At 42.6% G+C, this 16880-nt stretch overlaps 1 protein-coding gene across 1 annotated transcript in view; it reads left to right on the top strand.

Moving 5' to 3' along the window:
- The window catches only part of LOC142946652 (arf-GAP with coiled-coil, ANK repeat and PH domain-containing protein 2-like), a 40820-nt gene extending 31350 nt beyond the window's left edge, over nucleotides 1-9470 (top strand). The window contains exons 15-23 of the mRNA XM_076088100.1: nucleotides 291-360; nucleotides 474-568; nucleotides 745-932; nucleotides 2396-2488; nucleotides 2893-3125; nucleotides 3217-3326; nucleotides 3440-3550; nucleotides 3960-4021; nucleotides 7640-9470. Of these exons, the coding sequence (XP_075944215.1) occupies nucleotides 291-360; nucleotides 474-568; nucleotides 745-932; nucleotides 2396-2488; nucleotides 2893-3125; nucleotides 3217-3326; nucleotides 3440-3550; nucleotides 3960-4021; nucleotides 7640-7737 (1060 nt within the window). The 3' untranslated portion in view covers nucleotides 7738-9470. The remainder of the gene's footprint in view (nucleotides 1-290; nucleotides 361-473; nucleotides 569-744; nucleotides 933-2395; nucleotides 2489-2892; nucleotides 3126-3216; nucleotides 3327-3439; nucleotides 3551-3959; nucleotides 4022-7639) is intronic.
- Nucleotides 9471-16880: the final 7410 nt, after the last annotated feature.

Genomic DNA, 16880 nt, shown 5'->3' with positions numbered 1-16880 from the left:
ATTTTGAGTTCATTTTGGTTCCATGAAAACAGGAAATTATTATCAGCATTCATTGCATGTTTTTCTGTTCAATGCTTTGATGTGTTTAGGGATTTATGAAATGTAAACTCACGCAGCCTGCTTGGGATGTTGTGACGACCTTTTGTTACTTTAGTTTCCAGAGTAAAATATTTAACTATCATTCGTGCCAGATTTTTACTTTACGGTTAAAATACAAATCTACACTCAAGTGTGTTGAAACGAATGAACAATGCCTTTGTGCTTTTCTCTAATGCTTCTTTGACCTGCAGGAGTCTGGGAGTGCACTTCTCTAAGGTTCGGTCTTTGACTCTGGATACATGGGAGCCAGAACTTCTGAAGGTGATGTACATGAACAAATATACACAAACATCCACTTCAAACTGAAAGTCTTACTTTCAACAAAGCGCCGATAACAAAACGCTTCTAATTTATTTTGATTGAACCTTTCACAGTTGATGTGTGAACTTGGAAACGGAGTGATCAATCAGATCTACGAGGCTCGGCGAGAGGAGCTGGGATCCAGAAAACCGCACCCAGGAGACCCAAGGTACAGAAGCTGTAGACAGCGTAGCATAATAGTTTTTGATGAGAAAATTAATTAGAATAGAGGCATTATCATCTTTATATAGACAAAACATGACGTTGTGATGAATTAAATCTGCAATCTACAAACTGTTGTTCAGCTTTTGCATCACATTGAACTTGTGCTATGCTTCCCAACAGACACGAGGTCGAGGCCTACATCAAAGCCAAATACGTGGACCGGCGGTTTGTACGCCGGCCCACAGACGAGGAGCTTCGCAACAAAGTGGTTTCTCTGAGCAAACAGGAGAAGAGACTGAGCAGCAGCTCTGAGCATCTGCCCCCGAGACCGCCACCGCCCACCCCAAAACTCCGACCCGGCCAGTCAGGTCAGTCGAAACATTAACATAACGTAACACAGTTATTACACAGAGTCTGTCGACCGCAACCTTTCACTCATCGCTGAACTTAATGAAATAACTGACGACAAAACTCATTCAAATGTACTGATCTTTGCCTGATTCTTGTCTGACGATAACACAAATGATTACCACTCAAAACAGTGTACTGAATTTTAGCTGGATGGATGTAAGACCACGAGGTCCCACAAGCTGCTGGGAGCACATGCAGTATTCACCTGCAACGTTTAAAAATGAATACAAATTTCAGAGATTGGATGTTTCTGTTATACAGAACTGTTAGTTTCTCTTCCGAAACAAAATTGCATCAAGATGGCAAGGTCAGCGTCATTTGTGATTGTATTGCCACCTTTTTTTCTTTTACTATATCCTCTATGTGATTTAAGCACCGCCATGGAGAAGTGTCCCCCCATCGGCATACTTTATGTTCTCTGTGAACAGCACATGCCTCAGCCCTCCTTGCCTCCCATTGCTTCTCGTAGTCCGTCTCCAGACTCCAGTGTCCACCAAGCTGGTAGTCTAACTATCTCTGCTTTTACCCTGCCTTCCTCTCTCTCTCCTCTTCCTCAATATTTCTCCCCCCCCCCCCCCCCCTTTCATGTTATGTGCTTCTGGACTAACCCCTGCTCTCACTGCCTACCCTTTAACTCCCCCTCACCCTGCCACTCAATTTACACCCTCCGCCTTTCAATTCCCAAACTCCCATTATCCCTAACGTAGCTGTTGCCAGCGGCAAGGAGGCCCGCCGCGACTCTCTCTTCTGTGCTGACGAGCTTGACTCGCTCTTCTCCTACTTTGACAACTCTGCCAAGCTCAGGAGCAGTAAGTACTAAATGCTCAGTGTTCGGCTTGCTTCTCCATCCTCCGCTCTCCATTTGTGTTCCCTGCTTTGGGTCTTTGGACTATCAACCCTTCATCCACTGCTCTGTTACTCCTTCATCCAGACCTTAACGGACCATCCCGTCATTTTAAGAGCATTGCAGATGTTTAGTTTTTCCCGGGGCTGGGAAGTGTTTCTCTCTCACGTGGTTTTGTTCAGTGCCTGGTATTTGCATTTGTCTCCGTCTCATCATGTTTTTGCTATTTAGGGACCTGAAACATAAGGTGATGGTGGGGATCTGTCCTCCGGTTCTCTTTCTGTTGATTTCACCCGGGGACTTGTGTGCGTACACTTACTGTGCAAAATATTAGGACCACCTGCTGTTTGTTGTGATCATACTGGAGGAAAATGATCAGCTGTCAAAAGCCAGCAGATGTTCAACATCAAAACAAAACAAAACGTTCATCATAAGGTTTCTGAGGGGCTACATTAAAGGGGTTGTGTGATGATCTGAAAACAATCAGCAGGAAGGTGTTCCTTTTATTTTATACACTCAGTGAATGACACCTGTGTGTTGTTCTACAAGTCGTGATTCATTCTCTTTGTTTTACAGTAAAAAGTGCAGACAGCGGCATCCAGAACAGCGCTGATGGGAGCAGGGAGATGCTGGCCACCACTGCCTCCAGTAACAGCCTGATAGATGCAGGTCAGACACAAACACACACACTCACGCACGTCATTACAGAGACATCCCTGCATGTTTGAATATAAAGCAGGAGACATATTAAGTAAAATAATAGATATATCTTGAGCAAGCTTTAGGGGGATAAGTATGTTGCAAGAAAATGAAGAAATGGTTAAAAAGACAATAAATGTCCTCGTCTTTTTGTAATGTTTCACTATGTTGGAAGACAAAAAGGACAACCTCTTGAGTTATAGGAGAGTAAGAACGTTTTCTCCAGTAATTTAGAGCAGGTTTGGAAAACCTTATCAAGGAATATCATGATTTTCCCAGCCTGGAAAAGTTTGGAGTTTGTCCCAACAGCTTGAAAAGTGTATTTCTTGTTGAGAAGAAATGTCTCACATCTCTTTTTTCTTCCCACGTTTCAGACGCCGCTGAGTCTCCCCCCATGCCGATGCCTGCCACACTGCCTCCTCCGTCGCCGTGTAAGGAGGTGGTTTTCTACGAGCCTAAGGAGTTCTCCTCGGGTCTGCAGCTCTACTGGGCCGCATGTGCCCGCAGCCTGCCGGACATGGCGGAAGCACTGGCCCACGGAGCCGAGGTCAACTGGGTCAACACGGAGGACGACAAGAGGACGCCGCTGATCATGGCGGTGCAGGGGGTGAGCAGCCAAGTAACTCACAGTGGAACGGAACAGCTGATCTTTAGATAATAGCAACACTTACTTATGATCGTTAAATGATTCCTTTCAGGGTTCGCTGGTCTGCTGCGAGTTTCTGCTCCAAAACGCCGGGAACGTGAACCAGCAGGACGCTCAGGGCCGAGGACCCCTCCACCACGCCACCATGCTGGGACACACGGGGTTTGTCTTACACATCTCATCACGTCACCAAACCTTTACTCTTATTTTAAGTGATACAACTCAGATTATGTGTGAACTCAAAGCAATGCTAAACCTTTGTCTCTCTGTTTTAGGCAAGTGTGTTTATTCTTAAAAAGAGGAGCCAATCAAAATGCCACCGACATCGATGAGAAGACCCCCCTGATAATAGCAGTGGATGCAGCCAACGCAGACATCGTCACACTGTGAGTGTTTATTCTTTTTGTGGTTTTCCTAACCTTTAGATAAGGGATCATTTGCTGTCACTATATAAACCCTGATGGAGTAAAACAAGAACCAGATACAGATCACCCGGTAGAGAATTATTCTCTAAAACAAACCAACCGGTACATTATCACGTCCATTACACAAGCGTCTATCAGAACCGAACCCAGCTGAACCGTCTGCATTAATCGAGGAGTAACAACTTCCTCCACCAGGTGTCACTACTTAGTCAGTTTACAGATCTCTCACCTCTAGATGGAACACAGCGGCCTGTAGTTCGGTTCCTAAAAGAGCCCCGGCAATAGTGAGACATTTTAAGAGTCTGAATACTGATTGTATCTCGTACCGATGACTAATCTGTCACTTCCTGTTTCTTGACCTGCACCCCAGGCTGCGATTGGCCAAGATGAACGAAGAGATGCGAGAGGCGGAGGGGCCCTACAGCCAGTCAGGTCAATATAACACCAACAGCCCCACCGACATGCAGTACAGGAAGTGCTTGCAGGAGTTTATTAGCCTGCAGCTGGATGAAACTTAATAACTGTCCGCTCTCGTTGAGACACAGGGGCAGCGTGCTGTGAAACCCGGGCTCATCAGAGGACATGTAAAGCCCAGGTTTCACAGTTGGGGTCAGTTGTCTGAAAACGGCAAATTAAAACCCAGATAAACCCCGGTCAATAATTTCTGATTACAAATTGGAGGTAGCTTTTGTTTTATTACGAGACCCCAGGGTGAAAGGAGATTTGATCCACTGATTCGAGAGAACTCAGCCCAACTCGGTCCGCGGTGCTCCTGTGTCGCTGCTGTCCTGTGAGTGCATCATGTTAGCGTCCCAGCTCCTGCCAGGTGCGATGCTGTATTCATGTGACGGGGCTAAAGCCATCGACTCTGGGCTTGTCTTATTGATAGCTCAAAACTAAAAGAAACAGTGTCACTTTTCACTAGATCGTCTGTACTTCCTCCCTTTAAGTTTAAATAATATAGCCTTTGCTGTTTCCCTCTATTTAAGAAGTATTCAGTGATTTATAGCAGCTAATGATATATATATATATATTTTTTGACCATTTTTCAGTTAGTGTTGTGTCTCTTTGCAAAAAAGAGAAATCTAACCGGTAACTGCCAGAAGTATCCAGTGACCTCAGAGTGACGGCACTTTTCACCATTCGGCAATAATCATGACTTTTGAATGACATTGTTTTGAATCATCTGACCAGTCTGGAGCGGCGTAGCGTGTGTGTCTATAAACAACCAAGTTTCATTTTTAAATGACCTGTCAGAAGTAATTTATGCACATTCCTAATTAATGGTTATGCAACTACTACTGTACCTTGTCCTGCGATTGTACGGTTCCCATTTTAAGTCTTAACCATTTTCGAGGCCTGTTTACTTTATTTGAACTGTTTGATGTCCAAAATGCATCTTGCTGTTGTGACATGTGACAAAAAAAAGTCTATTTTAGAACAGTTTGCTTTTTATAAACATTATTCGAGGAACCATATGATAAGTATACTTCCTGTACATGTTGTAAATGATGTGCAGACGTACGTTTCTTCATAGCTGGACAGAAGAAGCAGAGTTGAGACTGACTCCGCACTGCTCTGTGTTCACGTCCGTACTTTTCTTTTCTCATCGAACGCTGTTTACTTCTCGTTATGACAGCGTTGTGTCTCGGTTCTTAGTCGGTTGTGTGCTTGCTCATGGACCGTCATCACAGGAAATCCAGAATTGTAAGACGACGAAGGCCTTTTAGTGCCATTGCATTGATTGTATTGAATGTTAGTGGGTTTTTACTCAAATATAGACAAACCGCCTGAGGACGGTTCATCGTAGTGTTAGAAAAATGTCCAATGTGTGTGTGTATATATATATATACGTATATCACCTGCTGGTCCTAGCTTATATTCATCCTAATCATGAGGGAGCTTTACAAAGAAGAGGATGAACAGACACGATAATCATGAAAATCAGGATTGAAATGTACCCCGGTTTCATCCCAATCCTGGCAGTGCACCAAAACTCTGATTAAATGGTCCTTTCTGTTCATTCACATTGGTAGAGCAGCGCCCCCTGGTGCTGACAGAACAGTGTGTGGGGGATGCGTTGAGTCGTTAGAATAGAGAGTTCTGATTGATTGTGTTGTTAAATGTGTTCACTGGTAAATGAAGTACTTGTGTGAGTAGACGCTGAGGGGTTCCTAGAGAGCTCTTAGGTCGTCGGGTAAAGGGACTCGTGCATTTATGTGTGTTGTCCATGTGTCTGAGAAGAGTGAAGCATCTTCTGTTGAGGGCTAGATGTGCTGCTTTAGGGAGCCAGACTGTTATCAGCCTGAATGCTGCATTTCTTCTATACTCCGTGGTCTTTTTTTTTTTTGCTTTGGACCTGAATGACAAAGAATGAATTCTTCTTTTTTCTTAAGTATTTTATTTTATTTTTAGCGTGTGCAATACTTTGTTGAGAGGGAACGGTACAGAACGTGTTGCTGGATGTCGTTGCCTTAATAAAAAAGGTCAACAGCAGAGAGGAGGAGACGGAGGTGGAGTCTGAAGTCACTGAGTGATACTCGCGTTGTTTTGCTTCGTCCTCTTTGATACTCGAGTGCTTTTCCATCAGCGCCTCCAATCAGTTGACGGATGATTAGCTTGATGAAGGATATTCAGGGTCAATGACTGAGAAGGAGAACTAACCTCATCGACCCACCCTTTCATTAGAATCACCGTTCCCTCAGCTCGAGTGTTTCTCCCCGGTTGAGTGTGTGGAAGAAGTGCAGAGTGGTGGTTCTCAGCCTGCGGGTTGCTCTGGGATTTGTTTTGTTGTTGTTGAGCATTTCAACATTAATTTAGGAAACTCCCAGAGGAAGTGTTTCAAAAACATAATGACAATTATTTTAAGATGTATTTTAAATATATTTTTCCTATGATCAATATCTGTCTTCTATAAAGTGTTTAAAATCCTGAAAAGGTCAAAAGTACACTTGAAACTTGAACCGATTGAGAACCGCTGCTCTTGTGTGAGAGGAGGCTCTCTCACTTCTACAACACACTCGTCTTTATTTCTCTCACCCACTTGTGTCTCTCTCTGTAAATTCACTCTCGCTTCTGTATTTTGCTTCTTTTTGTTTTCTCCTCGCTCTCCTCCCCAGAGTTTTGTGCCTTTCTTCTGTTCTCATTTTGTCTTTGGGGTGCTGAGGCCAACACAACTGTATTTTTGTACATAAACTCCTGCACTTTAAACACAATACAGTTGTTAAGAAAAACGAATCTCTGTGAGCTTGTCTTTTCTTCCTGAGTCGATCTCCAGTTCCTGATTGAAAAAGCTCACCTGCTGTTTCCCCCTCAAGCATTTGCCTCTTGTGTTCTTTCTCATCTTTTCTGCATCTGCGTTTCATATTTCGAGCCGCGCCGACACGCTTGACAGGTATGGCCGACTTTTCCTTTTTCCTTCTTGCTCTGATGATGCTGTTACTTCCTCTTTTGAGTCTCAGGAATAGCGATAAAACGACAACCAAAGGATACGAAAGAGTCGAGAGTAGAAGTAACGATTAAGGGGATTTGATTTAAACTCGGCTACGTGCAAACAAAGGTTCTCAAACGATGTCGGAGAGGATGGGACAAAGCTGGGCCTGGCTAACTTATTGCTCTGGAAACAACAAACAAGATAGCTTTACCAAATCAAATTCAGGGGCAGCACCGGCCAATAATCCTCAGGTATCTAGACAAAAGGGAACTACGTGTGTGTAAAATGTAACGGGTAACTACTCACCTACTGTCCTCAACCTCCCACCACGAACCTTAACAAGTTATCAACAACAGTTTAAGCAGGCAGAGAACAAAAACGAAGAGAGGGAACCCTTCAGGCTTCTTCCTTTTTATTCTGAGCCCCACTCTGCTGATTGGCCGGCAGGAAGTCTGTGGAAACCAAGGAGCATGCTGTGTAATTGGAAAGAAGAATCTACAGGCTTAGAGGAAATCCAGAAAGGATGTGTGTAACAAGTGGAACCATTGGCTCCGTCTGACTTGTATTGTTTTGCCTTCTGTAGTTGCTGATGTCTCGCGTCCTTGTTTCTCGTGCAGGAGATGAAACCTACCAGGACATTTTCCAGGATTTCACCCACATGGCCTCCAATGACCCGGACAAGCTGAACCGCTACCAGCAGTATGATCCGCAGTGACCCTGACTCGACAGAAACGCCGTCCGATAGCTCTCAGATACACATGTCATACATGCATGTCTGCTCAGCCCAAGAGAGACGAGAAGATGTCTGGACAGACATCGTCCACTTTCCCTCCAACGTCATTGAGCATTAACGCTGGTTAGTGCTGCCGTAGCTGGACTCGTGTCACCGTAACGGGACCAAAGCGCCTTTTTCATCAGATAGTTGTCTTGCAGCTGTGTATACAGCCCTCGTTAAAGCCACTTCACCCACGTTAAGGGGAACTTCTGTGAACAGCAAACCTCACTTTCCTTTTTTTTTTTTTACTGACCTACTACTACAATAAGTGAATGGTTCAGTGTTTGAAAGGTTTTGCAAAGTCCTGAACAATCTGAATGTAGAGCTGCCATCAAGGCGGTCGGTTATTTCAATCGTTTGTGTCACACTTCCTGACAGAAGAAATTCAAAGACAATTTATTTCTTTTCAATTCTCTTTCTGATCAAAGGCATCTGTTTTATATTGAAGTGTTGCTTTAGTAAACTCGACAATATGCTTTTACTCTTTTGCGCAAATCCCTTTATCTTAAACCGCCACTGATGTTTACCAGTTTTGATGATAAAACTTTGACATTTTAATGAAAGTAAACATGTTATTGATGTTTTTTTGCTTTTTAAATGCTGTTTTTTTTTTTTTTCTGCACTTTTCTCTGAACGATTTAAATTGCCCATGTCCGTAGCTGCAGTACGCGTCCGTCAGCCTGCTGATTCTAGCTTCAGTCGTGTTGAGATGTTGATCATTTGTAGATTCAGTCTCACGCTGATATTAAAACGTTAAGATTTAGAGTTAAAGAACTCTACAATAATATGGACATATACATAACACCCTCCCCCGAAAACAGTCAAAACGCAGATAGAACGAGATTGAACGAGAACTTGATTTGGTGTCCTCTCCCCGTTCAATCAACAGCAAGAAAGCAAATACAGCTGAGTCACAGCCATTGTCCCTTAACTACATCTGCATTCACATGTATGCATGTTCAGCTGACCTGCTGTGTGCTTTGCAATACTCTGCAATGCAGGCAAGTGATTGAAATGAATTAATTGGACGTGTACCAATTAAACACTCCCTGTAATAGCAGCAAATTACAGAGAACTTTTAAGTTAGCTTCCCTGGAAATGAATTTGGGAAGTTGTGGATCTGTAGTTTTTACAGAAATACCACACAAGTCCAGATATGTGTGAGATTATTACACTATGTGGTAATTCTGTAGCGAGGCATGAGCTGAGGACGAGAGTCACTGACATTTCATGTGTCGAGTGTTTGATTTAGTTGTGACAACATCAGACGACTGCACTGAAATGTCCAGAAATTAATTATGCCATTATGTTTGTCTTCTAAAAAAATAAAAAAAAAACAGTAAAATCTTCTCTCTTCAGTATATAGTGACATATGATATGCAGCGCAGGGGAAACCTTTGGCAGATACAGCATGGGATACAACTCTTGTACAGTTTGTACAGATGGTTTTGAAATCTCCAGAGAACTGAAGTATGAAGTTAGTGGTACTTGAATCATTATGTAAGCTTTTGTATATGCTGTTCTTTGGTAATATTAGCATATTTTGTATTGCCTGTCTGTATACCAGTATACATGTACTGCATTCTACCTGTAATATGTAAGAGCTTCAATACATAAGGACTGAGGATTCATCACAGAATGTTTAAAAAAATAAAAATAAGAAGCCAATGAAAGAGTCTCACATCTTCTCTAAGGCGTCAACATTTCCTCTTAATCATATTTGAGTTTTTCAACAGCGAGGCAAAGCAGTAATTCATCAGCCAGCCACTGTGCACATGGTCTATTAAAGGTATCGCAGAATTGCTCCATTATGTTTTGCGTTCTTGCGAAACAAGATAATTATCCAATTTATAGTTATAAAGTTACAATGAAGTGTCTAAAATATACTTGAATCAAGTGAGAATCTGTCACTTCCACTTCTCTGTGTTTGTAGCTCATTTAGTGTAATATCTTATTTCACCTTTGCCGTTGTACATCATGCTGAGTGAGGTTGTGAGTCAATGACTCTACTTATAATGTAAATCACAGACACCGAGAATCAGGATCTGGATTTTTAAAGTACGGTTGAAGGATTTTCAAACACAAAAAAATGTGTCGACAAGAAATACATTTGCAGAGAAACAACTTGTTAAACACTATAAATGTCTTTCGATGCAGGCGTCCTGCAGGCAGATGACGAGTAAGTGATGTTATCTATTTACGCACGCATGCTTGAAATTGTCCACAAAGGCTTTTCACTGAATATTTGGGGAATATTTAGTGTGTACAGGAGGTGATCAGAAATTACTTCTTTTTTTTTTTTAGTTCGTGATGTTTTTATTTTCATCACAGTGTGTTTTCCTCCTCCGCTGTACTTTTAAGGCCTTTACGGGTTTAGGTTTAGCAGTGTAATCCGCCCAGCAGGGGGAAGGCTGCGTTCAATCTTTCATATTCGGAGGAAACAATTCTTGGCCTCTGCAGCCTGAAACTGCAGCTAAGGATCCTGAAAGGCAACTGTGCGTAAGTCTGAGTTTACTCCTGGTTTGTAATGTATTTACTTTATCCGACTTCACCTGAAGTTCATTTTCAGCCTCACACAAATCCTACTAGCATTTGATTTGTGATGTTTCTGCTCTCTGTGTTTATAGTTTATAGCAGTTTATCATTTTTAATACGTCCACCTGTTAAGTCACTACAATAAACTAAAACTACAGCGCTCTGAATGTTAAACTCAGCCAAGGCTTTGTGTTTAACCGCAAACTGGGATGGAAATGAATATTTTTTTTCTCAATACACAGAGGCTTCATTCATTAATGTACACTGGTGAGATCATGATCTTCTCCCTGTGCCAATCTTGATGCACATCTGTGGATGTATTCCCCAATCCCATTCCACCTTTAATAATTACAGCATGTCTATTTCTGCTGCTAGTTAAATGAGAGGCACGCATGCCAGTAGTGCCCACCACTTCAAATGACTTGCAGTCCTGTGTGTGTGTGTGTGTGTGTGTGTGTGTGTGTGTGTGTGTACAGCAGACCAGCGAGTGCGTTTAGTCTGCTTCAAACTAATGTTCCTGAAAACACATTGCTTCTTCGAAACAATGAAAGACGATCATAATTCATCTCAATACTTCTGGACACGCTCGTGTTAAACACACTAAACAAGCTTCTGCAATAGTGATTGAGTTTTGTTGTGTTTTTCTCACGTCTCACAAAATGTCGTGTGCGAACCGTCGATGTGACACAGCAGGATGAAGGGAAAGCAGAGTGACACAAAATAATGACTGTGGATTTACCGTCAATGGCTGCAGGGTCGGAGGCAACAGGCTTTCACTTTATTCCCACGTGGCCATTTTGAAATTTGCATTTAACTTTCAGAAAGAGGAAGTCTCAGCAGTTTTGATGCACAAAAAAACACCATTTCACACATTTCTATCTAGAAGTTCTATCAGAAACTGCTTTTGAATTATAGCCTCTTATACTGGATTTTGTATCTGATATTGATATTTGTCAGTTTTGTTCAAACCCTGTGCAGTAGTAAGAAAATAAATCAACACACGGAGAGACATGGCATACTGTACATGCTAATTCTAAGAGGGAGAAATAAAAATAAACTTAAACATAAAAAAAGCTGAATTCCTTTTAGTATGTTATTATTAAGTAAAATGAGATACTTCTCCTTAGTGAAGATTGCAGCACCATGCCTGCACTCCATAAGATACTTCTCTTACCATCTATAAATGCCAGATTGTATGAGATCTGAATTTAAAAGTCACCTGATGCCCTTCTGGTCCGGCCGCTGTGCCCAGCTCACAGGCTTTGCTCGGTGAATCGGCCGCCGGGCCTTTTCCAGGAAGTCTGTGGTCGGCTTGCCTGTGGAGAAATGAAGGGCCGCCACTGGAGACGTTTCCCCTCCATAAAAACACCATGTGAACAAACGCTGACGGGGCCAAGCCCCATTAATGCCGCTGAGACTGGCAGGGACCAAACAACAGACCATATTCATGTTAACAAGTCACCGAGTCCAGTGGTGACTGAGGTCTTACTTTCATCAAACAAATAAAAAAAAGATAATGCCAGTTGGATGAGGTCATTTCATTACTTATAATGCAAAAGAACAAGCCTGAATATTCCTGAAATAAGACAACTTTTGATTAGTTTCACTCCGGTATACTGACTCTATAGTTACAGAAAAATGTTAATCGTTACTGTAAGCAAAGTTAGAGTCTACTTGACTAACTTGCACACTTTTTTGCAGAGTACCTGTCCAGATCTGATCTGATCGGCTCCTTCATTCTGCCCAATCGCTGCTTTTGACCAAGATACTCAAGTGTGGAATAGTGATGGTGAGGAAATAGAGAGTCAGTTTGTTTTTCTTCTCTAACTCTGAGAAAAGTTTGTCTTTCTCAAACTCCAGTCTTTAAGAGAAAAGACTTCATCCCGGCAGACACACGGCTCTGTTTAAGCATTGTTGCTAACAGCACAGCCTTGGCCTCCAAATCTTCAAGGCTAATATTTACTCCGCCCGTGTTCACACTGAACAGAAAGGTTCAGGTTTCATATTTTGGAGCGGCCTTGTGCTGGGAATCCAAACAGTTCCGCTTGTATTCTCTAAATGCTGATGATGAATGAACAGACGGCATGAATAGGCGCAGTGTTACGAGCACACACTTTTCATACCACAATATCCCTCCAACACACTCACACTGACAAGGAGGGGGAAAAAAGGTGGCGGCGGCTGAGGTGTTAGACAACGTGCGGTAATGCGTTGTACCATGCACCAACTTCACTAGGACGCAGAAGTACGCTTCGTTCTCCAAAACTAGAGCTTGTTTAGTTTGTCTCCAGCCTGCGTTCCCAGAATGGGCAGAGCCGGCTGCCTCTATTTTTTTTTTTTTTTTTCTTTCCATTTTGTGGAGATTTCATTTCTGAGTGAAGCCTCCCCAGAGAGCAGTGCTCCACGCCATGGTGAGCTGTCAGTCTTTCCAACAGGTTTCCCCAGCTGGGGAGGTCTGGTGTCCAGCTGTTCCGACACCCAGAGGATGGAAACCTCCTTTCAGACTGATGGAGCATGTAGCCAGTGCTCCTCTTATCCCATCGTATTTGGAACAGTGGGAACCCCAAAAAAAACCTGATAATTTTCTTAGAGCAGCCGGGAACATGAAGGAAAAATAACCACCCTATTCTCCCTGAACACCATTTGAGCAAGGCACTATCTTACTGTCAACAAATCCCATTTAAAGACCAAAAAGTAGCGATGAATTGATCCAACGTGTTTGAGTGGAGAGGGACATTTGTAATCAAATGCATTCAGTCAAGACATGACTAAATAAAAAATACCATCACTAAAGTAACACCCATCTTCAAACTTTGAGTTTCCTCGAGTCCATGTAGCCAACAGCCAACAGAAAGTGTCCCTACAACTCACGCCAGCTGTGGAATTCAAGCACAGAGCTCAGAGGCTTCAAGAAGGTATTAAATCAATGAAGTGTTATTCAGAGATTAAACGCGGTGCTTAGACCTGCCACTTGTCCTGCCCAGCTGCTGCTAACGGATGCCAGCGACGACGCAGAGCATTATATAACTCTTCAGACTGTTTTGACGTCAGTCGCCCTATCTTGGGTGCACAGGGGCCGAGTGAACGTCAACACAGTAAACTAGTCAGGGCAGCGTTTGAGTAACCAGGCAGCGCATGTGGCAGAGAGACGGGGCGCTTTTGAGTGTACCTGTTGCAATCAGGCATAGTTACTGGTGTGACCTTTCACCAACTGTACTAATTATACAGTATTTCCTCTTGAACTTTAACAAAAAATAGGAGGTCTCTATCTTTTCACGGTCAGAGAATTAAGGAAACCTTCGAGCAGGAGGCCGCTGGGGCCAAAATTCACCACAGTTTGTTCAGCGTGAACTTCCATCCCGAGGAGACAGAACAGTCTGCTCAGTCCAGAGCTGTATCATGGACCACCGGCGCATCACTCATTGGTCTTCGCTACCAGCCAAAAGCTCTCAGCAACTTCGACCCTTTTCCGCAGGCTACACACTCGCTAACCCGACCAATGAGCTCTCTGGTGGGTCCATTTGTTTGCTTTAACCGCCCTGCTGAACCCTCCATCCTTTCGTCGACACAGTCACCGCTGCATCCACAGACGGTGACTACATGCTCCGTCTGCTCACGCAAACCATCAACCTTCTCTTCTTCCTCCTCCATTTCTTGATGTTTGGTTTGTCAGTTTACTGACAGACGTTAGTCGCTGCTGGTTGGCTGCCCGTCTCCATCTCCTCTCCACAGCTTGGCTGGCAGGACTGGGATCCTTTTGCCTTCTATGGTGCTTTGCCGTTGAAGGCCTACTTATTAGGGAATTTGGAGTTCTAACCCTTCTTTGACATTTCCTAAAAAAAACACAGGTCCAAGCTCAGAGGTTTGAGTTGTGAATTTGAAAGCAAAAGTTCACAAGTTCGATCCCTACAAAGGCCAAACGTTGTTGAGAGATTTCCGTTTGGACCGCCGAAAGTGGCGAGTCGCCTGACAGACCAGCGTTGCCATGAATAGAGCTAGCGGGGCTACAACAGAGCCCTGAGCTAATTTGGCCAAGGGCACCAAAACATCGAGCACTGCCATGTTACATGTTACATGTACAGTATAGACCAGACAAAGCTCCAAAAAAACGTTTTGGTGTAAGGAGAGTGTGAGAGAACAACAGAGAGCTTGACACAGTTCTTTGGTGAATAACAGATTCATATCACATGTTAGTTTACACGACAGAGGTATGGGGAGGAAGTCCACTTCATCACAAAGAAATGTGAGTATAAACGTTTCAGAAGTCTGAAGTATGAGACGTGGCTGTGTGTAAAGGCGCACAGACTGATTAATATACATCTACACCCCACCCGCTCTTCAACGGCATGTACGGGAAGTGAATGCTTTCAGCAGACCTCTTCTCATCTTAGCTGGGAAAGAGGATGGAAACAAAGAGAGAGGGAGAGAGAGAGAGAGGTTGCAATGTAACTAAACATCCCCTCCTGTGGAGACTACAAGGCCTTAAAGCATCGCCAGGAATGTGATCCTGTAATAGAGAGTTACATCCCTCAGCAGTGGAGTCAACAGCGTCTATATTTAGGATGTGTAGAGTCGGACGTGGAGTTCTGCATCAGTCAAACAGCAGATGCTTCTTCCTCCACCTCGCAGGATCACACGCCGAGTGATAACGATGATGGATTTGGTCTCAGACAACCGAGATGAGGAAATACACAGAGAGACCGTGGAGTCGATAAAGTTATTAAACAGTCCTCCGTGACCAAGTATCTGGGAATGTGAAGGGAGGAGTTGATTAGACTAAATGTCTGGCCAGAATGTGCATACGGTTCATTGATGGAAGTGGACGAGCTGCAAATCATCTCTGACGACCACTTACTGCAAAGCGAAGACGTTTTTCCACCGGTCTTGCGTATTAAAAATCAAACAAGTGGCATTCCAACACATTTCATGCAGAAAACAACTGCCTGTGTTATCATTTCCTCAAGCTTTCCCAAACCACCTGTCCACATGAAGCTTCATTCTCCAAATAGAATCACACTTCGGTTGGGGAAACTGGCCATTTGAAAATGATAAACTTGATCTTTGGTTGAAGGCCAAAAACCACAAGAAAAAAAAGTATGATATAGATAGATAGTATTACTTACAATACATGTTTGGATATATAATCCTCAAATTGATACTCAAGTTGCTATTAAGCATATAATTTAATAATCTGTAGTCCATTTCAACAGCTTACATTTAATACACAACTCTGCGACTGTGTGCGTCGGGTTAGGAATGAGAACGCTCGTGCTATTAGCTTAAGTTAGTGATGCCGGTGGACAACTTGGCAGTTAAATGTGGAAGTGAGATTGAGAATATATTTAGATTTTTCTGTGTGCACTATTCCAGTGCAGCCCTAAATCATATGCTGGCTCATAGCATGTCATGTATATCATGACCATTTAATTTAAAAAAAAGTCATCGGGATTCAAGGATGTTGAAAAAAATTCATAAAAAAAGCCAGAGTATAATATATTATATAAATCATAGTATAGTATGTAAAAAATGACATAGTATAGCATGATGAAAAATATACTATAATATAAAACGTATATATAGTATAATAGTATAGTATGTTAAAACAAAATCATAAAAAAGTTAAATTAAAATGTAATGAAAAAAGCAGTTAAATATTATATATTGATTAAAGTCTAGCATTTCAAAAAAAGTAAAAGAACCTTAGAACATGTTCATAAAAGCGTCATAGTATAGTATGTTAAAAAATTTAACTAAATTTGCCTCGGATGCAGCGACTCAAAGATTTCTTTAAAAAGAAAAGGTGAGAAACACTGCACCAATAAAACCTAGAAAGCGTGTGGAGACAATATGACCGTGAACACGTTACATATGGATATTCATAAAGGCAGGCAGTGATGCGTGAGAGTAAGCATTATATTAACGGTTATTACAGCCGACAGTGGAGGAACATTTTCAGCCCAGTTTATTTTAACCTTTTCTTTCTCGTATATTTGGTCGTCTTGTGAATTTCTTTTTACACAAGTGTGCCTTAAGTTACAGACGGACCTAAATAAAAAATAAGCGCTGAAGAAAATAGTACCGAGCCAGATCCACTCAATCAAATGTATCGAAAGTAACCGAAGTGTTAATGTTTAACCATCGAACCGCCACATGATTGAAATGTATTCTTAGAATCACAACTGCATCAACAAGGTTTTGTTAATAGACATAAATCATCATAACCGTCACTGAAACCAAGAAAAGAGACATTTTAAAGAAACGGTCCCGCCTCAATAGATTGTTCATCATCACTTATGGGCGTATTGTTTTTAGAGTTTTCCTGACTTTCGTCCTCCAAGGAACCAGGAACGTTACACCCCCCCCCCCCCCGCCACCCAGAGTTGTTTAGTGTGTATACAGTAGACTCAGCTCACTGTACAGAGACAGACTGAAGCAGCTGCTGCTGAGTGCTGAAAATGTAAACCAGTCTAAACGTATGAGATTAGAGAAATCCCCTCGCTGCACGCCCGGTGAAAATACCCACTCAAATAAACACACACACCCCAGCC

Source organism: Anarhichas minor, unplaced genomic scaffold (assembly GCF_050575085.1).
Source record: "Anarhichas minor isolate MPS153535 unplaced genomic scaffold, ASM5057508v1 ptg000010l, whole genome shotgun sequence".
NCBI lineage: Eukaryota > Metazoa > Chordata > Actinopteri > Perciformes > Anarhichadidae > Anarhichas > Anarhichas minor.
The sequence above is the reverse complement of the archived record's forward strand: the minus strand, read 5'-3'. Positions and strand labels throughout refer to the sequence as shown.